This window comes from Anticarsia gemmatalis, chromosome 16, assembly GCF_050436995.1.
Source record: "Anticarsia gemmatalis isolate Benzon Research Colony breed Stoneville strain chromosome 16, ilAntGemm2 primary, whole genome shotgun sequence".
Taxonomy (NCBI): domain Eukaryota; kingdom Metazoa; phylum Arthropoda; class Insecta; order Lepidoptera; family Erebidae; genus Anticarsia; species Anticarsia gemmatalis.
This window is the reverse complement of record NC_134760.1, coordinates 3702228-3728784: the sequence shown is the minus strand read 5'-3', so window position 1 is coordinate 3728784 and position 26557 is coordinate 3702228. Positions and strand designations below refer to the sequence as shown.

Sequence of the window (26557 nt, the reverse complement as noted above, 5' to 3'; positions counted from 1 at the left end):
TGATAATGAAATAATAAGACAGATTAATGTTTGTAAAATTTTTATTTACTGAGTTCCCAAAAACCTCTACAAAACTATACCAGGGTCCAATATCAAAGGTAACATTCATGAAATAACACTATTTTTTTTTGATAGAAAAATTATAGAATAGTCACTGGGTATTACTATAACATTATGTATCTGATGCATGTATAATCTTACCACTTATAACAATACACTTTACGTCACATTAAACATCATACAGACAACAAGTTATGGTATTCACACAAGCATTAGTTATTACAGTCTCATGAATACACAGAACAGGTCAAATACTAAATGAATAAATCACAAAATAAAATGTCAAAATATTTTTTTTCCAGGCTAACAATAACTAACACTTGTGCATAATAATAATAGAACAGAATATTTCCACTAACAATACATCAAACTTCTAGTATTTGTTATACTGACGTCACAATTATTATGGGATAAGATACATACACAGGCAAGATTCTAACGGTGGGAGATTAATATTTATATTATGAATATAATACCAAAATGTAGCAGAAATTTCAATTTTACTTCAGCTAAGATATTTTTTATAATATTATGATATATATGAATGTATTCCATAAGAGATTTTCTTAAAATACCAATTGAGTTTACTTGAAAACTTTTAAACATAGAGGGCTTTGCGACTCAAGGTGGTTGAACAACAAAAAAGATACGCCAAAGGAAGAAGGTCACTTGAGAAAGTTTAATTACTTTCATAAGTATGGAATAAGTAAGGAATGTCAATTTGGTTTAGAAGACCTACCAATGGCATCTCTTTGGAAGACTTGAGACAGTCGTTTCAGCAAGTTTAACTCACAGGCAATTTTGGACTTTATCTGAATGAGACTAGGAGCAAAAACAGCATGCATTTTTGGCTAGATAACAAGCGACGAGCATTTGATGGATAACGTCGCTTTTGTGGTTAAAACTATAAATTTAAAACTACAGAAAATGGTCTCCATCGTACGTATTTTAATAATAGGACCCTAATAACATCCGAGACATTATAGTTAAAACACAATCTGTCACTACCCTTCCCTACTTACGAATACTTTGCACTTTAGAGGAATTTTCTTCTATGATATTCTCCTAGGTATCGTTACAGTCACTACCCGATACCGTTATATTCTAAAAGAAAAACACCATCCCCTAATTAATTTAAAAGTAGCTTTGATTGCAGCTAATTATAACCAGGATTTTATTAATTATGTTAAATGAATTTACAATTTTTATTCAGTTTTGTGCATTCTTGTCATCTTTATTACCCTGTTATAACCTTGACTAACCGGTTTTCATGATTTTACTCGCAACCAATACACAAAAACTCTTATAAGTCATACGTCGCGTCAAATTGCTACTAGCCTAACGTAACTACTACCGGTGTTTAGCGTCGGACCGAAGCCCGACGAAACAGATTGTTTACCATCCTTTTACCATGTGTAGGTACGCGACTGTACGACACTGATATAAAATTAATTTGCTTCCATTACATTAAAATGTTTGTAGCAAATACAATGACTAGAAATTGTTATAACGTTATTAGCACTTGATTCATGTCACATCAATTCAATAAAATAGTCAATTAAAATACTTGAAGGAATTACGAGATTGTATCATTTTAAAATACTTAACGCCTAACGGTTCCGCAAGATTATGTTCAATAGTCTAAATAGGTGAAAGGTCTAAAGTTTATTGAATTACTTGTCTATTGTGTGAACACGCAAGTGTGTACGTACGGGCGCGATGTCGAGCCGCCCCAGTTTTCAAACAGACTCGATTGTTTAGATATCATAATGTGAGCACAAGGAACAATGGGCGATGAGCCCGGCGCAGTGCGGGGCGGGGCTCGAGCATCGCGTACGTACAATCATCGTGACACATCAGTAACGAGACGTTCGCAACTTTCATTACAACTATGAGTATCAATGGTGTGTCGTGTAACTGTGTACCGCTACATCGAGATTCTAGTGAAACATTTGGAAGTCTGGCAAAATATTACCTAGTCACACGAACGATTGAGCAATCCTTAAAAAATCTAAATTGGGACATGTAAATAAATAATTTAAAATTGAAATAAATATTATTTGATGTTAAAACTTTAAAATCCTATTCATATACATACAAGATGGTATATACATTCAACTAGCTACACTATAACGAACTAATACTAAGGAAAAGTCACATTGAGGTGTATAAAAGATTTCGCTGAAAAAACTGGATTTCATATAAGTATAATAAGTTAATAGGTATAAATGTTTCTAAAAACCCTCAATAAGATTTTTTAAATAGTTATTCTAAAAAGGGTTGGATTGGTCTCGAGATTCTGAGATACGACTACAAACACTATGTATAGTACAATAAGTTCAACAATATTTTACAAAATATACACACATTTACCATCATTTTGTAGTTAGTTTGGCCGAACGTGGTTCATGCTGCTACTCACTTTACATCTATTCAATATCTATAGTAATTGCATTAGAGAACCGATCAACGAGTGAACACACGCCGGAATGCACTGACATTTTACTGTCATATACAGCGGCTACATAAAGTATCTAAACAAGAAATAAAAACATATATTATAGTTGAACCCCCTGATTGAACCAAAACGTATATGTACTATGAACCCAAGTGTAGTGTCAAAATCAATTCAGTTGTTGATTTTAAACTCGGGTCTATTAAAAATCCACGTTTGTAATAGAAGGGCTAAAGTATTCATATGTCTTCTACAGTCAACAGAACTGACGCTATTTGCCCTGACCGTTAATCGACTCGAAATTCGGAGAAACTGCAAAGTATTTATCGGTTTCGTGATAGGACACTTCGGTCAAATCGGACAACTTGTTAAATAATGCAGAACGTATTCGTTCGGGTGGTAAAACACTTAAAAGTTGAAGAGTCTCGGCTGAGGTAGGAACGGCTTACAGTAAGTAACTTTTAAGGGCAGTACATTACAGGGCGGGTCGATTGAGGGGCTGCGGTAAAACGATAAACTGCCTTTGCAATTTCCTGTCGAAACGATCAATCGATTAGCCGACCAGGGAACTTTATACCACGGTATAATGCAACTGGCTTAAATTATTTATAAGCAGGGTTATTTTCAACGTAAGAAACTGTACGGCTTCTCGCGTGACGTCTGCGAACTCCTACGCCGAGTAATGCATGTAACCAGTGTATGAACACTCCTTTATGTAACCTTGATATGACAACGATATTGATTGCAATACGGCGCGTGAGGAGCCGGAAACTCACGTAACTGTATACTATGGGGCATTACGTCCACAACCCGACCGACTGGAGCAGTCTTTATAGGTCTATGATAATTTACTTGCATACGAAATTACTTCGGCGACATTACGTCTGCCCGGCCCAGTTGTAAAAACTCCTCCGTGGATAAGTCCAACGATAAATTCGATGAACACATAAATTTATTTCCGATGTCTTTAATAATATGATGATAGTAAAACATTGGCCAAACGAATACACGATGCGTGGCAAATGTTCGTAATGTAACCGAAACATGATGACCAAAAAATTCATCATGCGAGACCGCGATTAAGATCTACCGAAAGTGCGGGCCAGTTATTAAATGTCGCTTATTGCGGCCTAGGTCGTTAGACAAACAGGTATACATTTACGTTGGGTTCCGGTCAACAGCATAGAACATACTATAGTCTAATCCAACTCTCTACGCTAAACATTCACACACACATTACGAAGTTAGTGACCTAACAAAGCCACAATGATCGCAGCTGCACAGTGCCGATCGTCCGACGATTCGCGAACGATTGTCAACTGAATTATTTAATCTGCGGCCTTGTCGTCGAGTTAGGATACAAAAATAGCTATAGAGAGCTCTAGTAATGGAGATTCAATAGGTTAAACGGGCAGTCTTCAATAAGATTTGAGTTCGGGGAAGAGATGTCGCAGTATGGCGAGGTAGTGTACCGTAGCGGCCAGGGCGACGAACACGTGCCAGATGGCGTGAGCGAACGGGATGCGTCCGTCCGACTTGAAGAAGAACACTCCGATCAGGTACAGAATGCCGCCCAGCTTCAGGTCGTACATAGCCGGGAACTGGTGCTGGAAATGAGAAAACATTGCATTATATTTGGGAAAAAAAGTCAATGCGACTGCCAAAAATAACCTATTACGTACGTAGGTACATGCAAAATAATAATTTACGCTTCATGCATTTTACATAATTTAATGAGAAATGCAATACCGTTAACGGTAGAGTCACAGCTGACGGAGTTCGGAGGTTGCAAGAACCAACTCTTTTTCTCCCATAGTAACTCACTCCAAAAGCAAATATTCATAAGGTAGACCTGCTATCTTTTATGCTAGAGGACTTAAGTAAACAAATAGCAGCTCATGCAGGCAAAAGCGTTAAATAAAATGTGAATTTCGCGGATAAAATTATGAAATTCGCAACGCGTGCAACAATTGGTTGCAAGTGGTCTACTTACGAAATTACCTTAAAAACTAAATAGCGATATTTCATCAACAAATCCTTACATAATAATTACTATTTATTACATTTCTTTAAATTAATGATTTCCTTCATCCTTTCCTACCTATAATGGTTTCCACACTGTCATAGGAAGATTGTAGTTTCCTATATTTGTATTTGAAGCACTCACATGTATAACAATGGCTGCTATGCAAATTAATTGATATGTTTAAGACCTTTCTTGTACCTAATCATAAATTCGAAATTAATTTAATCAATTCATTCAATCATACAATTTTAAAATAAAGGTAGTGCTACAGAATCGTCTTTTGTGCAATTTCTATTTTACCCCCGGTTTCTGAGGTACATTTAGTTTATCTATTCAATAGCGTTTTTTTATATGAGTTTTAACGCTATTGAATAGATAAACTACCGTTAAATGTACCTCAGAAACCGGGGGTAGTCATTAATATCCATAGTAAATTATATTGTAATAAACCCACTTAAAACTGAAGTGCTCATATAAACCAATCGATATTTAATCCAGGAAAGTAGTTGCACATCGGTTGCATCGTTATTGCTCAGTGTGTCGTGAACGTAGTACAATATGTTCTACATGAGTTGCACTCGTACAATATGGAGCAATTACTTGATGGATGAATGGACAGCACTACGAACCGATAAGCTATACACAAAAACAAATACCATATGATATATGACGAAGTTTAATTACTCTACAGACACTATCTAATACATATGGTGACTGGAAATGTATAATTTGTAAAAGTTCTTCTGGTTATTCTACCATTAACTTAATTGTAGGGTTTTTAAGTGGACTAACATTTTAATTTAACGGGTTTTTGGTAAAGCTATCTTATTGAAATAGTCTCGAATATTTAATGTAAAATTCTTATAATCTTCTAAAAGTTTATTTGGATAATAAGAGCCCACTCGACGCAAGCACTAGCGTATAACATAAGAAAGAGATCATATGTTACATTGGACTATGAGGACTATTGTATCATTAATCCAGCCTGTTTCTATTCAAACTTAACAAACAAGTAAGCCATTTAGTACGGAACAATTAAAGCAATCCATTTTGAAGAGTGGCCCGTAAATTATAAATGTAAAATGAATCGATAGAATTCAAAATAGGTAATTTAGGCCACTAACAAATGTAAATTGTAATAGGAAATGGAGTACTATTTTCATACGTAAATTAGTTTGTTATTTTCAAGTTACTAATTTATACCCGTGTTTCCACCTGCCGTTGGTTTATTTTTGATGATGAAGTACCTAGTCCATTTCACACATAAAAGAACGCCATATTTCTATAGAGATAGGCAGATACAAAAAACTTGCCGATGTCCTTTCCCTAAAAATGATCTATTTCTGCCAAATCGGCCTAGCCGTCTTGCCATAAAATGAGAAATACATAGGTACTCTTGAATTTATAGAATAACGTAGAAATACCTATAGGTAGTGGTATACGGCAGGGCTCTGTGGGTCTCTCTCGGGAATGCGACCGAGTTAACCTAAGCATGTTTTAATCTCCCACCCGGTTACACAATAACTTGGATTTAATTGCAAAATGGATTTAGCAAATACATACGTTGTTCATAGATATCTACTACTTATGCCTGATTTCTGAGTACATTTAGCGGTAGTTTATCCATTCTATAGCGTTTTTATATGAGTTTATCGCTATTGAATAGATAAACTACCGTTAAATGTACCTAAGAAACCGAGGGTTAGTACGGGAAAACTGTCGAGAATAGGAAGAAGGATAAATTATGCATTACTTCTAGGACGGAACAAAAAGCTCACAAGTTCATTGACCCTGAATAACTCACCTACTAGCCTGTAACAATGACTAAGCTAACAACTCTATTATACAATTTAATTAATTCAATGTAAGTACTGGCAGGTCAGCAACAAATTCAAATTCAAAAGGTTGCTAAAAGGTTCAAAGAAAAAAGACAATGTACCTTACTTCATTACGCCCAAAATAAAAGAGTCTCCAATCTATCTTTGTTTGTTAAGGCTATCTATCCACGTAAACAAATCCTGAAAAATATCAATTTCAATTTATTTTTACGTAAAATTTATTTTCTAACTATTAAGATCCAGTTTAATTTATTTTCGATTGTGTATTGGTATCGAGCAGATATTTGACAGTTGTTTTCATATATTTGCCGTCATTTTATCGGTCAGAAAAATTATTAGACACTTATTCATAAACTGTGAAACTGGTCCTAAGCGATGTAGATTTGATAAACTACCTAATAAAGGAGGTCCAGTGGTAGTCATATCATCAGTAGTTAAAAGCCGTACTCTATACAATCTGGTTTTTATAAAGACAAGCTTTGTTCATTTGTTTACATCGAACTAAATTTGCTTCGATGTTTCGTTGTTTCTAACAAAAACGTTTCAGTGCCGGGCAGTATTTATTTTTGAATTTTATAGGTACTAATGCGATGTGCAAATTTGGAACGAGATTTTTATCCTACTATACTGATTTAAGCACCTACTCAATAACTATTAGAACTATAAATCATATTTTAAAAAGATAATGAATATAAAAAAATATTGGCTTTTACAGATGGACCTTAATCACATTACCAACGTTTTAAAACACATCTAAACTACGTCTCTACCATCTCACAAACCTTAGCTTCACTTACACATAATCTAAAGTTAAATTGGCCACTAATTAAAGTGAACTGACATAAATTGCAATGAATAAGACCTCAGATCTACTACGAGTTACTTAATTCTTACGACTCAAGGTAAACCACATCAACAAAGTAAGAAAACTGTTACTTTTGCCTTTAAATGTAGTAAGTTGTTGCCAGAATAAAATAGTTTACTTATAACCGGTTTCTTCATTAATATGTGCCTATTCCTACTAATGTTATAAATGCGAAAGTAACTCTGCCTGTCTCTTCTTCATGCCTAAACTAATGGACTGATTTAGATAAAGTTTTGTGCGAAGATAGTTTGAGACGCGAGAAAGGATATAGGACAGTTTTATTCCTGGAACATTCCACGGGAACGAAAACTATGTATATGGATAATAAGCCATATAACTATAGAGCACGCACAGAGGCGTACCGAATATTAAATTATATGAAAGTTCAGGGAAAAAAGACCCGTTGCGTATAGTAGGTAAAGCCATGTAGTATTTTATTAATCGGGCTCTCAATTAACTGGTAGTAAAATAAATACGTCACAACTGTTTCCCAGAAGGGATGTGCAGGGGATATTTGCATTTATTCAATTATGCATTCAATTATTTCATTGCAATTTTTATAATGACTTTACAAACAAACAAATTGCAGATATCAAAGTACACATGCAGTTACACAGATACACACGGATATTTATTTACTAACACAACAATAACGAGACCTTCACAAAAGTATACGTGCCCGCACGTGGTACGAATTTCTTCTTTGTTTAATTCGCATTCGTTTAATTATTAATTGACAACAAAAAAAAACCGACGATCTTTAAAATATCTTCGGAGATACTCTAGTCATGATTAGTGATTACTGCCATAGTGGCTTCCACATTAAAATCCTTATGCTTTAAGTACATAATATGTGTACATAAGTCTTATGATGGTAAATAGATTCGCTTCTATTTCCATATAATAGAGGGCGTAACTTGTAGTTAAACACTTGCGTGTATTACAAGGTTGAATCACAGGTCATCACAAACCGGTTAAGTTGCTCATAAAAAATGTGAGACTGCTTTTTCTAACTTTGCCATTCATAACATTAAATATGAATTGTTAAAGAAATGGATAACAACCTAACCAACTAGTCAGATATTTCTTTACTCTTTTTTCTTAAGTAATGAAATTATCCGATAATATTTCATGATTTTCCCTACACTAAGTTATGATAACTAACCAGCTATGTACCATAACAAGTAAATAGGGTCAATTAGGGTCTCTACTTTTCAGAGAGCACGCATTATGGGACTATGGTTTTGATTTTCTAAAGGATGGTACTTAATTTGAACATAAACCTAAATAGCTATTACATTTATCCAAAACACTGATTGATCACCACATAATCATGTTCAAAGCATCACTGATATGAACACATTAAGATATTAGAGTTGACCCGAATGTTAAAGAGGTCACGCAACATCTTACTGAATGATAACTATATAGGTACTACCTTTGCACACGCATAGAACCTTATGTATGTTATTGTAAGTATGCTGGAATTTAATCTATTGTACCTTATAACAACATTTGCATATAAGTCTTACGTTTATAATTATACGTTAAATTGTAATGAGCAATAATTCAATCCTAATTTTAGTTTTCCGATCTAGCTAAGTCTAACTCTGTATTACCTAAAATATCGGAAAATTCCTAGCCATTGCATTTGTACTATCCATAAAACAAACATTTCAATAACGATTACGTTTAAAACGATTGAATACTACAGTGTAGTAAAACATTGAAATATTTGCATGACATATCGCGATTAAAGTGAGCGATACTGAACGACCGGGCCTGAGTAATTCCATTCATTTGACATTTACTACTGATTCTCAACAGAGAGACGACAGTCAACGCTCTCATTCTAATATAAATGACTCTTTATACATAGCTTTTATTAGTTATGAATGCAATATTTGCATGATAAACAGTAGTCTCAGAATTCGTGCCAAGAAACTCTGAACTCCGCCTCAAGTCGCTGTCGTACTATAAATAAGGAAATAATTAAAGTACGGATCATAATTAATATGTTTTGTACTACAGATAATTATAAATGTTACATGCTGGAACACTTTCAAAAGTTAGAATCAAAATAAATTGCAACGCTACCGTGAATGGGCAACCATTTGTAAACTACTCTGAACAGTAATATGACAGTTCTTTAGCGTTTATTTTCATTTAATATTATATATATATATATATATGTAGGTATTGTTTGTATAAGTTATGCAATGACAAATATGTTTAATCATTCTAATACCTATTAACTTTATAATAGCTGTGTAGCTGCTATCTATTTACCGAGCAAAGGTCGAAAAAGGCTCGTTTTAAACTGACATGATGTACGGAGAGGTTTTGCATGTCATTCAGACATTCTGGCCGAGATAAGAGCCGCAAACAATGTTGAATAGGTGTCAACTTGTTGAATATATTGTCTTACGTGACTTCTGATCTAGGTACCAACAACTTTTTGTAATACCATTGTTACTTACGTTATATAGTACAGCGGCACGGCAAACGACCTCATTCTATTTAAACTCGGACCTATAGCGGCTATAGCCAACATGCTGGCGCGTATTTAAATAGCGATATAGTACACAAACGTAACCTTCATCAAACAGAGTACTATAAACTATACTCGCTATAAAAGTCTATTACACAATCACACGTTACTGAAATCAACTGAAAGTCTAAGTAAAGCACACGTAAACATGAACAGTGTACTATGACGTAACAACACAAACAAGCAAGCGAACAAACGTGCAAGTACAACAACTAGATAAACAAGCATGCTAACAGACAAGCATATAACACACGTGATATTTTCAGCACCACAACTGCACTTGATCTATCTTGATAAATGTCACGTTTAGTCTGCTGACCGCCGAGATAAAAGATCACAGTTCCACGGTCATGTATTGGCTGGGAAATTACCTATTAACCACAGCCGATATCGTATGAACTCAGCATTAGAAATAGCCTATATTCGTAATCCACTTTTATTTCATCGATAGATTAACCTATCGACCTAATTTCAAGTGCCGCGGGGAAACAATGACGGAATATTAATTTGGTTACTAGATTAGGTAGAATTTTAAATTCTTTTTTGAGACCAAATACAGTTGCTATGCTGGTAACAAAACGTACAATTAAGCAGTGGACGTACATTAGACGTGACAATGATGGCCGCAGGTCCCAGTCCCATGACGAGATACAACAGCAGCTCCAACATCTTGTATCTCTCGTGGAATATCTGCTGGTAGGTGATGCCGAGGACGGCGAGCAGCCAGATCACCCACCGGAGCTCTCGTAGCATCCAGCAGGACAGCGTGCCCACCGTCAGCCATGGGAAGTACGAACTCGCGATGAATATGTAAATCATTGCCCGGTCGCATCGGTGCAGGAAGTGTTTCATTTTACTGTGAAATTTAGTACGCATTTAGCTCATACACTTGGGTTATGGTTATAAGGGGTGTTTAGTTTATGGTAAAGTAAGCAGAGATCGGTTTATAGCTCCGTCTTATGTGAATTACGTGCTTCGGTTAAGATAAGGACATTTACGGTGTATCATATGCACTATTTTATTTATTTACTTGCAATTTTCTAAAGTTTAAAATGGTAAAACGGCAATCAATTTGAGTAGCATAATTCTACCTGCTTTCTAGCAATGATTTTGTTATTTATCTTTGTAAATATTGTTGCTGTAATGTCGTATTTTTGTGTTTTCATAATATATTTCGTTAATTGTCTAGCCAAGGCCAAGAAAGAACGTTGGTCATAATTGCGCATTTAAAATTTTGACAGACTTTATTTTACTAACAAGACTGCATAATATGAAAGGCGGGGAATGTTCCAACTTCCATGTAAATGTTAGGACTGATTAATTACCATTGGCTTCAGTGACTGTCTGTATAATTTATTAATAGCTACATTTCAATGGTTTGTTATCTTAGTATCCCTTCATTCTCGAATATATTTAGGCTTAGTTCAGAGAAAATTCATGTCTTTACGTGATCTCGATAAGACGTTAAAGGCTATTTTATCGTACCTATAACTTATTGCACAGCTAAAATGACAGCGAATGTATAAAGCAATTATCAAATTCCACCTGATAAGCCACTTATTCAAAAGAGGTAACTATTAAAGCGATTTGACACCAAAATAGCGTAATTAAAGAAAAAGCTATCTAATTACAGTCTGCTATTTTTACAATTGCCTAGTTACCTAAACTAAGGATGTTAAAAACATTTTACGTAATAAAGGCAATTTTCGTACGATGTTTACGGTCCGCTGTTATAGTGAGCCTTGAAAGCCTTAGAGGCAATTATGACGACTGAGTTTACGTAAATGAAACCTATTGTTTTTTTTAAATATTATAATACCGGCTATAAACATATATTATTATCGTGTTAACACTACGCACGCTTTAATTCGTTTTTGGACTTTTATAAGATCGATAACTATAAACCCGAATCCTTTCTAGTGAAATTCTTGAGCAAAAGCGAGTTCCGTGTTATAATTTAGCTCTATTTTGATTAAAGCACTCCTAATTAGAATTCAAGTTTACTAAACGCTTCGAATATCTCAAAATCGACTAACTTTATGAAGCTTTCAGGATAGTCAAAGGCGCTGTGATCAGAACTACGATAGTGGTATATTATAAAAGTTTATAAAAGGTACAGAAATAATAGATGTTGTTGATTTAAGCGCTCACTACCCGCCCTCATATATTATTCATAATGAATTTATCGCCACACAACCAATGAATTGAAATATATGGAAACAATAGTCTAATGATTACGTTGTGTAATCTACCCTAATTCGGTCGTGTTCATTCACACGGTAACCAATCGACCTGTATTATAAACAGCTTTGTTCCGAGCTTAACGAGAATATTAGTGATGCTTCGCGCGTTTCCAATTTACTTTAAAAATACTTTTTCTTTCTTCAGATGTTTGACCTTATTTTCGATCTTGATCATAGGTTGAGGGTTTCATAAAAAATGTTGCCTATAGCGGCTGTGGTTGTAGTCGAGTGCGGATTTGTATGATTGGCTTTTTAGAATACGTAATAAGATTGGCCTCCTCTACCCTGCAGTGTTCAACAGGAATAAATTTGATTACAGGCGCAACTTGGTTATTTTATGTCGAGCATTCAGCTCTGAACCAGGCCAATCTCAAAATTCAAATGCAATATTTGCATACCTGCCAGCAAAATGAATGCGGTTAAACCATTTTTGGTGGAAAATGTAGAGCGAGCTGCGAATGTGGTACAAAAAGTTTCACATACCGAGGAAGACGAGTTAGCATAAAACGGACAGATATGGAGGCGGCAAGAAACACAGGAAAACACCGAGGTGATTAAATACTAGAAGATTTACTAAAACAAGGTTTTCAGTTCGGTAGAGACAGAATGTTTTGTCCTCAACGAGGGACATTATATGAACATTATCCAATGACACTTCATTAGCCAAATTTTCGCAGTACACCGTCACTGCTCATTCCGTATATCCTGTCAAACATGGGTTAGCAACAGACCCACACGAACCGTTAATTTACAGCACGCATCTCTCAATAATCTAAACGTCTCATAACGAACAACTTCCTGAGCTCGACCTTGTTGTACGCAAACACGAAGCCTTATACTTACATAAGGATTGATGCTTGAACACATACATAATACAACCTTTATGACGAGTTGCCCTACAGTACCTAACGATTTATGTTTCACTTGGCTTGCAACGTGTCATGGATTCAATTTGGAATGTTCCATTTCTGTGGCCGGAATGTGTAGTGGCGATAGTTATATTTTCAATAGTCGTTATGTCATCAGAATATTGCTTCAGTGCTAGACACGTGTCTCCTCTCTGCATGAGAGGAAGCGCGGGTGAAGTGTCCACCGCGCTGGCCAAGAGGAAGTTGGCAACTTTAACTGCTTTTATAGAACACGTAGTCTGAATTGATTTTGCTTCGTTATCTTCGTTAACAATAAGTGGGTTATGTAAGAGTGTAGTGTTAGTTCAGACGTTAAAAGTAATAATTCTAAAGTTAGTAGAAATATAATATTTAATCACTTTCAAAACGTCGTGTCACATGTTATAAATGTTATTAGAATAAATGTTCTGTGATGATTTAGCCTTTAGCTCCTTACGTGATCTAATTGTTATAACTTATTTCATAAACAATGTCATTGAATAACCTACGCCTGTGTTACGATTACAACATACTGTTATCTACCGGAGTTACGATTCGCTTTCATCTCAAAAGCTATCACAACAGAATTTTAATGTCCGTTCATATTTTTATCGCTACAAGCGTTATCAAAGAACGACACTCGAGAGTTTTAATCATTCATGGTATATTTCACAATTTCCAAGTGACAGGGTTAGAGTCCGTAATAACTGTAATATAGTTCAACAAATAACACTATCACTTCGAACAATAAAAAACTCATTGGAATGAGGACATATATACTATAAGACGAAATGTCCAAAGTATTCATTGTTATCATTAGTCATGTGTACGACCACGACCACGTGCTTGTCGACGAAATGTATCATTTACCTAACTACACGGTATCATTTCGTTCAAATTACTCTATCATTAATCATTCAGTATAAACGACTGACATTTGGAAACCTACTAAAAGTAAATGAACGCTATTATTGAGGAAAGTTTTTGAACCATTTGGGACACATACGGTTCACGCCTTTGATAGTTTCTTGCCTATATGTGGAACAAAAAAGGTAAAGCTGACTGATCTAATCGGTAAAAGTTAGTTGGAGACCAAAACGTAACCTACATAAAGCAAAGAAAAAGAAAAGTTTATACGAACATTAAAATCCTACAAAATAAGCCAGATGTGTGGGAGTTTTTAAATTCTATTTACGAGAGCAAAAACATAGAGCCATTCTACACAACTCACTATAAAGTTTTAAGTGCTCCAACCTGAAACTACATGTCCCGGCCTAAACGAGTTTATTTACTCTGAGAGTTGGGACTAAACGTATTTATTTGCTTGCTATTTGTTACCAAAGGCTTCATCCAAACAGCGTTATGTAGTCCTTTGTGTTGTGCTTTCAATCAGGCTTTAATCACGCACCGCATAATATCTCCGCCAACACGTTCGATACGAAGAGAGAAATTCGCGAAAATTGCTGTATTCACAATGTAGATTTATGACGGCGCTGTGTTGTTGCTACGAGCAGGTGGTACCTGTCGATAACGGTTTACAGTGGCAGTTTTAATACCTTCATAAATTGAATAACTCAGGCTTTACGTTATTCATACTTGTAAGAGTATCATTTAACAGTGTTGAACAACGCCCGACCTCCGCCCGGTGCTATATCTCTTTGAGTTGTCTCCGAGGCGGCTGCAACCCTTTTGCTTCGGTGAGTTCTCTCGCTCACTGGAGCTGTAAAGGCCGCGTGTGGCCGACAGCCATTTCCATTTAAGAGAAAAGAAAAAAAGTAACAAACGTAAGTCGTTTGTATGTAATCATTATTGTTCGTAAAGAAAAACGAGATTTTCCCTCTGTGTATTTAGGAAGGCACAACAGAATTCAATAATGAACTCCCTTTGAGCCAACAAGAAAGGAGCGGGGAACTACAAAATAATTTGTTGTAGCCATTTAGAGAGGCATTTGAAAGTAGAGCGTTTCAAATAATTGCAACACGTACTTACTAATGAAATAGCCTGTAATTTTGTTAATAGACTACTTTTTGAAAACGGAGCTGAGCACAATTTTTTTTAGTGTTTAAGTATTTCTTACCTTCGCTGTTGTGTTTATCTCGTAGATATATGGGGGATTTAGTAGATAAGCTTTATGTGTGTTGTCAGCTATTGCGAATTCAATTAGCTGATAGCTAATAATCGAAGAGCCTGCTAAGTGGCAATTAGACTAACAGATTGCAGGATGTGATTGACGGAAATGGGATTAACTAGACTCGAATTGAATTCAAATATACTGATAGAATATAAGATAATTATGTAGTTACTTCTAAATTATAGTATTACAGGTATGAAGAACAAAATCAGGAATATTCAAATAACAGTCTTCAAAGATATATTAAATACGGTCTGTTTCACATTGTCATGTTGCCGAAGCTATAGTAGAGAAAATTGCGCTTGTTCTGGGAATATTGTCACTTGTTTTTACAGAATTCTACGTATTTCTCTACGGACTAACATCTACAGGGAAATGTGTGAACATTTTATACAGACTTCACAATGTTTAACGCTCGCACAGTATCAGGAGCTTCTTTATATAATACCTAATAAACATCACCTTTAGTATCAACCGTAAATTCTTTTAACGTAATCCTGTTTAGCGCCAAAGTCTAGGTTATAAAAGATTTTAGTATTCCCTAATCCCTACTACGCTAATGTCAAAATGAGGTACCTTGTACCATTACGGGTAACGACACCTGAGGGAATGCTACTTAATTCGTCTAAGGTCATTACTTAGGGCTTAAGTAAACAAGATGTACCCTGTAGTTAGAGTACCTACATCTAAATATAGCCGTGAGAAAAGCTAACAAAGAATTCTGACGACGACATTTCCATTGTACTGGTAAATTTGTAAAACAAGACTGGTCTGCAAGACTTCTGATGCTTTATATTAATGCTAACAAAACAAATACAAGTTTCTTAAGGAAGCTGAAGAATTACTTGAGATAGCTAATAAAGAATAAGAATTGAAACTGGAAACAAAAGTAAATATTTTCTTCTTTCAAATAAATAATATAGAGATCTGGTAGTAATATAGAGAAAATATCATGTATAATGGCTGCAAACTTAGCACGGTCATGAGAAAACCCGAGACGTATAAAACAAATGATATAATTGACACTTAAAGCAATTAACTGTCAGACCGGTTTTCTAGATATAACTAAAATACTCTACAATCATTATTGTACGCTTAACACAGGATTTTAACCAGAGAAGGTAATGAGTGCCTACAAATTCACACTATTTCCGAAGGCCTTGACTTATTATGTTTCACGTGAAAGAATTTTATAGAAAATGCTTTAATAAATCAAAACAATAAACCACGTGAAGTGCTAATGATAAACATCAAATATAAGAATATCTCCACCACTAGTTTTTGTGAGAACAAAATATCTTGGAAGTATGAAACTATGTTCTCTCTAAATTCGTCTGTCGTCAATATCATATTGCGTACATTGAAACAATGAGTAGTACTCGTAACCGGCGGTGTTGTATGACAAGATGTATAGATGTGAAGGAGGCAAGGGAAGTTTGTAAGGATCGTACCAAGAGCCGTTATTTGGTCACTGCCTACCTCCATGGCGAAAAGGCGTTATACTATGTACGTATGAAACAATAAGCCGTTTTTTGTGTCATAGGTGTTATTTCAGAAAACTCTGCTGGAATCAACGTAGTATTAACTATAAGGACTATTTTTAAACAAGTTGGCATGAACAATCAATGTTTGTACGTAATAAATAACTTTTGCCTGTTGCAACCCACGTCCGTTGACAAGATGAAATTCATCATACTAATAGGTGCTTGCATTTTATTACACAACATTGTATGTCGTCTTTTATAACTGTACACATGTTCTCATGCGAACATAATACGTGATGTAGTGCATAGCAATTAAAAGGCTTCGGTCTGTTGTAAGCCCCAGCCTCGCCACAAACAACCCTCGCTCTCGTCCAAAAATAGAAATCTTCAGTGATTGAAATAGCTGAAGATTTTTGTAGCAAGTTTTAGTTCTTTATTCAACCACTAAATATTTTAGCCACGAATAGAGAATGTTTCTCTATAAATAAATATTTGAATAAAAATCGCGATAAGATTTTTTCCATTTCGGCCGACTTGAATTCCTGATAACTTGAGGCAAGCGTTTCTTAAATAAAATATTTGTGAAACACGGCTCGGATTGAATACCTAAGTCGGTAAATATCAAATACACATATTTTGGTGTGAGGACTTGAAGGTTAAGGTATTCAGGGTTAGAGGTTGTCAAATTAAGGCCTAAGTAATTAGCTTAATTAGTTACAAAAGTTCAAAGGATCGTAATTTTGTACTATAAATACCACCGATTTCACTGATTACCGACAAGGGAATTCGTACCGCGAATGTAGTGAAAATTCCTTGCATTGCGACCTTGCCCTAATTAATGTTCCTACATTCATCCCCGTCCGGCGCTCGCGTTATTTGTGGCTCAATAAATGGGAGATTCGTGGTAGCGGTGATCGGAACATTCTCGATTACCGCAACTACAAATTATTACGAGATAAGTACTCATTATTAGTACTTATTCTAATATTATAATTTTGTAACTCAATCAATCTTTTGGTAGGCAATGGGTTCAGCTGTCAGCGGAGCATCGAATCTTGCACCAAGAATCGGTATTAAGAAAAAAGTGAAGAGATTCTATTTAGACAGCAGCGGTCAGTGGGCATATAAATTACAAGCTCTAGATGTGCGATATCAGATAAAATAGCCAACTGTCTCAAGATCTATCGCGATTAGATTCGCTCCAACAAATTCATAGCTCCGTTGACCGGGCAATGGCAACCAAACTCGCCCTTAGCAGGCACTTAAGTTTTCTGCCTGATTATTCCCATACGCCAGAGGGGACTTGACGAATATATTCGATTGCTTATAATCGAGGTCAGTCGTACATTAGGAGCGTAATATATGGGGCTGATATAGGGTTGGCTACGTTCTTCTGATATGCCACAGGGCCAAGTTGCCAACCAAACAAAATAAAGCCACGAGGTAAAACTGCTTCGCTATTAAAACTTATTACAACGACCAAACTTGAAGCATTTCTTCTTAGATATTACTTTCAGTGTTTTTATTGAACTTTTCGGTGTTCGGACGTGATTAATCGATCGCGAATTGTCTAGGGGTTGCCATTTTAAATCAAGTTCTAAAATAAGCTTGACATCTAGAATCCTAACGATATTTTAGTGGCGTATCATTCAATTTACTGGCTTTCAAAGAATTTATTAGATTGCCTTTAGGACGTATTATTGGTATAGTGAGCACACTTTCTAGTGCTTCACCGAAAGTAAACTAAATATAAGAATTCACTCGCCTATTCACGGAATATCTTAAAGAAATAATGAACGTAAATGTCCTTATCTTGAAACGCGTTAGTCGCATTAAGTGTACAGAAGAACTAATCATTGTAAGTAAAAAATACTATAAACTTACGTATCAGATCTGCAACAGCATACGGAGTGGAAGGTGGTTGAGACCGCGAAGAGGAGGCATAGGGCTAGTCCGTACACGACGGCGGCGATAGCTTGCGGCGCGTTGACGCTGCGCGTGAGCAGCTCCCTGGCGCCCAACGACGCAGGCGCCACGCACAGCGCATGCGTACACACGTTGGCTACATTCTCCACCTGACAAAGAAAAACGTAATATGTAGGTAATATGAATAGATACGATATGTTCTGAAGACTAAGGAAGGAGACTTGGAGATAAGTCAATGCGTGACTTATCATGCTCTGTCTTATATGGGTTGCCGGATGTTACACTATTAAGAAATACAGACTTAAACTTACTTACAATACGAAATAACAATTAAATGTAATAAATAACCACAAGAGAAATACATTTTTTTAAAGACTAACGGCGACCCCAGTGTTGCAGTTCCTGATGGCAGGAACCTGCATAACGAACGGTCTTAAGTGAATGCTGAATTTTGCTGTTATATCAAAGAAGTCATCTTTTATACCGTCTGATAAGTAGGTACATCGTCACATTCGTAAGAATTGGCCAACAGTTGTTATTTTGATAGGTACTAAAAAGAAAGTAGATTAATAATCGTGTAAATGTATTTTATAAACGTGTATGTCAGTTATCAACTAAGATATTTACGTAATATCTAGTGACAAGGAGTAGAGCGTTACGACAGCTGTCATCCGTCCAGGGAATGAATTCACAGTCTAATCAGTTTATTCCTTTGAAGCCCTTCTATTATGTAAATGTATCCATATATTCTATCATTCGTGTTATGTATTCAAATATTTTGTAACGAGTCTGTTATTTCAGCTCGCAAATGGTTGGTTTTGTTGCCTGGAACCAATATTATATAGTTAGCAGGTATGTTTTTTAGAGGGGTCGGAATATGATACATTTTCCATCTATCAATTTTAATGTGCGCTACTCGCAGCTATGATTTGCAATTTGCAAACAGTATCTATACTTTATTGCTTTTTTTTTCAGAAATACTTCTAATCCATAAGCTCCATTTAGTTAAGTTGCCTTTAATTACAATAAAGATGGAATAGAAAATAGGCCACTTAATCGCCCATAATTGAGTTCAGCAAGTCCCAAGGCACTGCAAGTTAGTTTATAAGATGCGCTCTGGTTACTAACTCGCTTGCAGCGACCTAGCCTCCGTCGATGAGATAAAACTATATTAAAAATTCCTTCCTATCTCCGCGTGAAGGTTTGAAAAATATTCCGAGACAGAAACCTTATACCAGAAAACGGCAAAGGATTGCGAACTCGCATATTCCACGGAATAAGTTCTTCAAAGTACATTATGAACAAAATAAACTGAGCCGAGTTTCGTCTCATCCTTGAAGTTTAATTTGAACTAGTAGGAGAAGTCGAAACTTGAGGAAGTTGTTTGAAACTGAAGTTTTAGCGCATGCTATACACGTTTGTCGCATTCTGAAGATGTATTGATAATAACGAACGTCCAACAGGAAAATCTCCTTCAGATAATACCGAAGAAAATGGAAAATTACACCAAAAAATGCCATCTTTTCAAAATCGTAACAGATGTTTTATGAGATTACTTCTCTCATAGCTGACTGTTTAATATTCCTAAAGAAGTTTAATTACTTCCATCCCACAGCAACATTTGTAAGATTCCATAAGACTGCAATTGAAAGGAACGGGTTAATTAACCAAGATCGTAAAATTAAACGATCATTGTTTCTCGAGATCCCTTTCAATTCAATACGTTTTTATATTACACATTTATAGCCGTTTCCAACTGGAAGCTGGTAAAGGTTGTTCTGAAATGAAAGCTTCAATTAGCCTTCATATATTAATAAGTTATATCTACAAAAGCGTACAGCGCTATTGATTTTTAATTTAACGTTACACTAGCGATGAAGTCCAGCCAATAATAGCCGCTAAAAGTTATCTGCGTCGACGTATGGGTAGTATAAGTTAGTTATAGTATAAGTTTTGCAGCATAATATGCTAGTATAATGGCTATTAAATGCACGTAATATTATTTAGCAAAATTCGATCTTGGACCAGTTCAGCAGCGAGATAAAAGGCTTTAACTTTTATTTCTCGGTACACAGTTCCAACAGATATTCTTTTTATTATATTAAGTAAATGAAATCTTTACATTTATTTTAGTATGACTTTCAATACAGAAACTTAACAATCAAACTTTGATCTGCAACATGTTGAGCTAAAATTGTTTGGGGAGTAGAGATAAGATACAAGTTCATGACAACGGGAGCAGACGTTGTAGGAAGCTATTATAGTAACAGGCATGTAAGGGATTTTACCGGGAAAATGGGCGGCATCGTCCTACGCACCGCCCGCTACAATTAACATCTACTGTAGTGGTCCAAGTCTATTTTCAGCTTTGGATATCCAATAATATCTATTATCTAGGGCACACAGATTCAACCTTTATTGAATGGCAACCTGTAGGGTAGCATCAAGTATTTATATGCATGCTTCACCGCTCATTCTTAAAATAAGTTCAACACACTCTTCATCTTAGATCGACCTTTAAGACATTGGTCACACACACATATTAAGTTTTATTAAATAGTTTTATTAAATAGATATTTTAAGCAAATATCTTAACAGCTATGTAATAATTCGTTTCTTTATAATAACATTTTGAGAGATAAGTAATAAACAACACAGTATTATAAAACAAGACGATTTCATTATGGCTATCAAGTTTAATCGGAAAAGCGAATAATCCCACAGCCTGTCAACCGCCAAGGCTTTTAGGTTCTCTTATCAAGCCACTCCGTAAAGTGAGTTAGGCTAATCTATAATCTCATTATACGAATACAGGCTCTGTTCATGTCAGTGGTACAGAGCACAGAGCTCAGAGCTCCCTTTGTTCGTACTTGTTGCCGGTCATGCTGTAATCGCATCAACATGATATGACCTTCCAATATTTCTAATATCGTCGGCCGCCTACGCCGGCGGACCTCCCACGCGTTTAATATTGTTATCCTACTGATATTGTGGAAAGTTTTCCCCGCTGGAAAGGTAGCAAGATGACTATTTAGATTGACAACCTTTACGACACTTACTCCCACCTCCTGCATCTGTGGGCTGATCAATGATCATTCAACCAAAGGTAAAGGTTGACTCAATCATTAAACAATGTTTGATGCTTATTTAACCGAAGCCGGAAAACTCATCATCGAGAAAGAGAATATAATAACTTTTTGGTAAATAATAAATCTTTTTCATATTTTATAGCTTGATGTTACGACTTTACATTTTACATTGTTCCTTTACAAAGTCTCGTTTATTTTTAAGTAGCATGTGATTATTAATTTTGTTTACGAATAAGTACCTACCTACCAAGAGCACTGCCCATAGAAACATTTCCTTTTCATTTTGCAATGAGCATCAACCATAAAAATGTATTTTGAATACGTATTCATTATGCGTCATTAAAACCGGGAATTTATTACAAAGAAAATCTTCAGTTATAATATGAATGTTGCTACAAATTCAACAAGAATCTCATTATGTAGACTTGCAAATGTTCTTTTCAGGGCACTAGAGGCAAAGCGTCCGTAGTCCGGAAGAATTTTTGTTCAGAAACGAAATTGCGGTCGCGTCGCGTGTGACTTCGTGTTGTATTTTACGAGGGCTGTTTATTATCTCGACAACAGCGTGAAATTTCATACCTCCACAAACATTTTATTCGCTTCTTACCATACATAAAATGAATGAAGAAAATTTTCGAGAAACTCTCACTCGTAATTCTTGGGATTAAAAGGGATTTTCATATTTAAACACGCTCGTGCGCTTATACATTTGCATTTTTTGTGTTGTAAGTTTTTTTTAGCCCTTACGCAATGATGAGGAAAAAAATCGCGTAAATGATGCCAGAAATTATTTGCGAACCTATAAATAGTGTAAGGGGCCCCTTGTCTCGCTCAAAGGGGCCTCTATAACCCTACTAAATAATATTTTACTTCCGAATAAAAACGAAATCACATGTAAACGTTGCCAGTAACAATCAATAAACCGAAATGTACACCATTATTTATTATTAAGCCGGTGTGTTCGAACGTAATAATAAATCATGTAGAACATCCTTTCGTCGCGTGACTGTAGGCGTATAATGATTCCACGTTTATACTACATATCAACGCGACAGATACTAATATACTTAATTTTGTATGTAAACATATCTTACGACCTATTAATACGCGGCTTATTGCAGTTCCGTGAGTAAATGAAACCCTAGTAAGACATTGCGTGACGTTTGCTTATGTAGTAGATACCTACCTAAGTAGATGTTTTGCACGGACGTTTACGAAATTCATATTATGTCTCTGATATTCGTCGGATCTTATCATTGAAGTTTTCTTTGAGACTCGATAAAAGCCGTTCATGTATGTATGAGATCGTTAATCAATGTTTACTAACACTAATAAAACGTCTTTATTTTTCTTCAGGGTCAGCGTTCAATCATTCATCGTTCCTACATTTCAATGATTTCAGGTATTTGTGTCTGATGATAGTTATTGCGGTTAGTCTGTGCCAGCACATTCTGCGGTGAAGCCGACCTATCAATGACACACTTGTCCAATTTTCCCTTTGTAGCCGAACACCTGTGCACGGGATGATTTCTGAACCATTAAAGTGGCCTTAAATATGTTAAAAGTATGTTATTTAACTACTAGAATAGGAATAAGAAGAGTCAAAGATAAAACCATGTTGAAAACCAGTAAATTAAAATGTAATAGCTTCAACTGACTAAATCGAAAAAAAAACCGACTATTTCGCGGGATACATGTAAGTCAATGTTAATCAGGGATAGCCGTTAATCTATATGAGAAAGTGTTCCTTAGTTTTAAAGAGCCCCATTTGTGTAGATTTACTATAGATATGTTACAGCTATTTTCTGTCGGAAACTTTTTCAATAGTCTCTTGGCATGACAACAGAAAATTGCTGTCTTTTGTCAGTCGCGAAGTTTAAGTACGTGATAGCTCACTCAATACTAACTCACCGTAATTCCCTCTAAACGGATTAAATTACATGACAATTGAGACGACAAGTATTCATATCCATTGGATAATGGATTGTACACGAGTCCATAATACACATATTAGGTATATTCATGTAATCTTGTTTGTGCGCTTGCCATTCTAAGCTGATCTTTCTAGATCTATTCTAAAGCAATTTGGCCATTGTGGTCCACTTAGTTCTAAACTACATGTATCTACTAGCGAATGTCAGTTCTTTGCAAAGAGCGTGTGACCTATCTTCTTGACGGGATATAATAAATTACGATCTCGGTGATTGACATATTATGGAACCATTTGATTGATGAAAGGCAGCCCCGAATTTCAGGTACTGGGTTCCGTCTAATCTTTCCCGCGGATCGAGTGGTGGAAAATGTATGAAAACTCGATAATATCATAATCTACCCAATACCCATATGAGCGTGGTGAAAAGACCGTAAAACATCGCCAATCGATCTATTTACGTGAAGCAGCTCCAACACCGCATGTTATCATATAAAAGCTTGCTCTATTACCGACGCGGTGTATTAGATACGATCTACTTAAATTTTGTATGTAAACATTACACAACATACTAATAATACCTAGAGCCAGTATTTCCTGCGTAGGCATAAATTGTAAACAAAAACTGCGCTACCAAATGTAAAAGTAATTATACTTAAGTACTGTTTAAATACCGTATCATATCAAATTCGGAGTTAATGCCCAAAGTAAATATAAATTACATGTAATGTTTGTATTATATTTTATGTGGAAACGTTTTAAAGTATTGTCCTATGATTTATATTGAGTTTTATGATAGTACGCCACTGCATCACATCCTGTTGTTTTCGTAACGCGCGAAAAATTGCGGCAATGCTGTTGCGGAGGGATGTTCCTCATTTTGATGAAGTAATAGTGCTTTACGGTTATCATTGCAATGATTATTATGACTCGACATTATGGTAACGATATGGTTACACGATCGGATGACGGGAAACATTTGTCTATTTTTTCGTTATTGGTCTAGTCAAGTCATATTTTCATTTAAGTGGTTACTTTATCAAATACATTTTTTTTACAAAAAGAAGAATATTAAAGACGTTTTTTTATATGGCAGCGTAGAAAAACATTTTATTTATATAATATTATTTTGAATCTGGTCATGGGTACTTTGTAACCATATTTGTGTGAGAGTTTCATAATTTCAAATACCTCAGACTATTAGGAAATTGTCTTTTTTAAAAGCTTAAAAAGCTAAGCTTGTCAACTAAAACATGCTTATTCTAAATAGACAAAACAAGACCTACAGGTAAGTTGTCTATGATTACCTATGTATGTAATGTTAAGAGAGTTAAGACTTCAATATCATTAACAGATCAAGCCATAGTAACTAAACTGAAAGTAGTAATATGATCCTAATTCTACTTCTCATAGACAGCAAATACAAATGTGAAAGTATTCCTGAATAAATTATTTATTTATTACTGTTCCGATGAAGGAGGAGCTCGTGGCTTAGTTAACAACAGCCGCGCGGATCGATCTCTGAGGTTAAGCAACGCTTGCCGAGGTTGATTTGTGGATGGGTGACCATCTTATACATATCGAGTTCCTCCGTGTTTCGGAAGGCACGTTAAATTGTGGGTCCCGGCTGTCATTTTCGAAGATCTTTGTCAGTCGTTAACAGTAGTCAGAAGCTTGAAAGTCTGACAACCAGTCTTACCGAAGGGTACCGTGTTATCCCAGGTAACTGGGTTGTGGAGGTCAGATAGGCAGTCGCTCCATGTAAAACACTGGTATTCAGCTGCATCCGGTGAGACTGGAAGCCGACTCCAACATAGCTTGGAAAAAAGGCTAAGCTGATATATATACTGTTCCGATGAAGGTTGTATCATTATTCTATGATTGATCACCACTACAAAATGTTACAGTGTGACATTATGATTGTTATGTTTTTGAAGTTGTTTGTATTGTATAATGTTGATGGGTTTTATAACAAAATTAAAACAAATATTATCTTTCTGACATGAAAATTAATTTCAATTTACTTATTTGTTGTTGGAAATAAGGATCTGTAAAATTAAAGTTTATATTTATTTTTATTTAAGGACACAATAATATTAGGAAAACTAGAGGATAATAATTAAAATCTAATTTAGGATATCAGGCTTGTTTAGGTGAATCCAACTGTTCAAACTAAGAGGATAAAATGTTAGCAGCTGTTATCTGTGACTTGGCTCTAAAATTATTTATAAACATATATAAATTTAAAACATAAATAACAATTATTTATTATTCTATATTCTATACTACCCTAAAACAGGAACTAAAAAAACTATCTATAAAAATATTGTTTGTTATTTATTGACATACGAATAACATCTCGTGTTTATGTACATGAGTACTATAAATAAAAATACTTTTTGCGATAATTTCTAATAATAGCCAAAGCGCAAAAGTACTCACCGTAGTAGGGACGTAAGCCCTATTCGAAGAAGCCTTCTCATTCATCCACTTCACGGTCTTGAGCTTGTCCCACGGAAGATCATAGTGGAAATAAATTTTACTTTCATTGAACTTAGATTTAAATTTCATTATTATCACAGAAAATAAGCTTAGAACGTCACCCATTTATACGTTTTATCAGTATGGGAGCTAAATGTTAAATGGTCATGAGACCAACGACTGTAAGCTTAATCTTATAATGATGTTAACATTCATGTTAGTAATTCAATTTACATTTTTCTGGTTAAAAACACATTTTCCTATCTTTTTAGTTCTACAACCACCTCGGTCGATGCGATATGACAGAATGAATGACAACAAACGTCAACCTGTCACTCAAACATGAATGAATGAGTTGATAGCGATTGAATGGGACCGATGCTGATGGTAAAGCTACTTACACACGATAACACAATGTCGATTTAAAAAAGTATTTACGGGAAACATGAGTATACTGTACATAAACAATCCTTGTATGTAATCTATTTTGAGATATCCGTCAAATTATGTTAGGTTATTAACTTTGACTCAGTCATTCATTGCAAAAAAGGTTTTTGATATTGAATGTTACAAACCTGGCTCACCATGGCA

At 35.3% G+C, this 26557-nt stretch overlaps 1 protein-coding gene across 1 annotated transcript; it reads right to left on the bottom strand.

The window, feature by feature from the left end:
* Positions 1-23: 23 nt before the first annotated feature.
* Positions 24-26284, bottom strand: LOC142979115 (monocyte to macrophage differentiation factor). Its single transcript, XM_076123868.1, has 4 exons — positions 25928-26284; positions 18425-18615; positions 10399-10651; positions 24-4122 (listed from the first exon to the last, which is right to left on the bottom strand). Exons 1-4 carry the CDS (start codon positions 26090-26092, stop codon positions 3934-3936), a joined length of 798 nt encoding a protein of 265 aa, XP_075979983.1. The 5' UTR covers positions 26093-26284; the 3' UTR covers positions 24-3933.
* Positions 26285-26557: the final 273 nt, after the last annotated feature.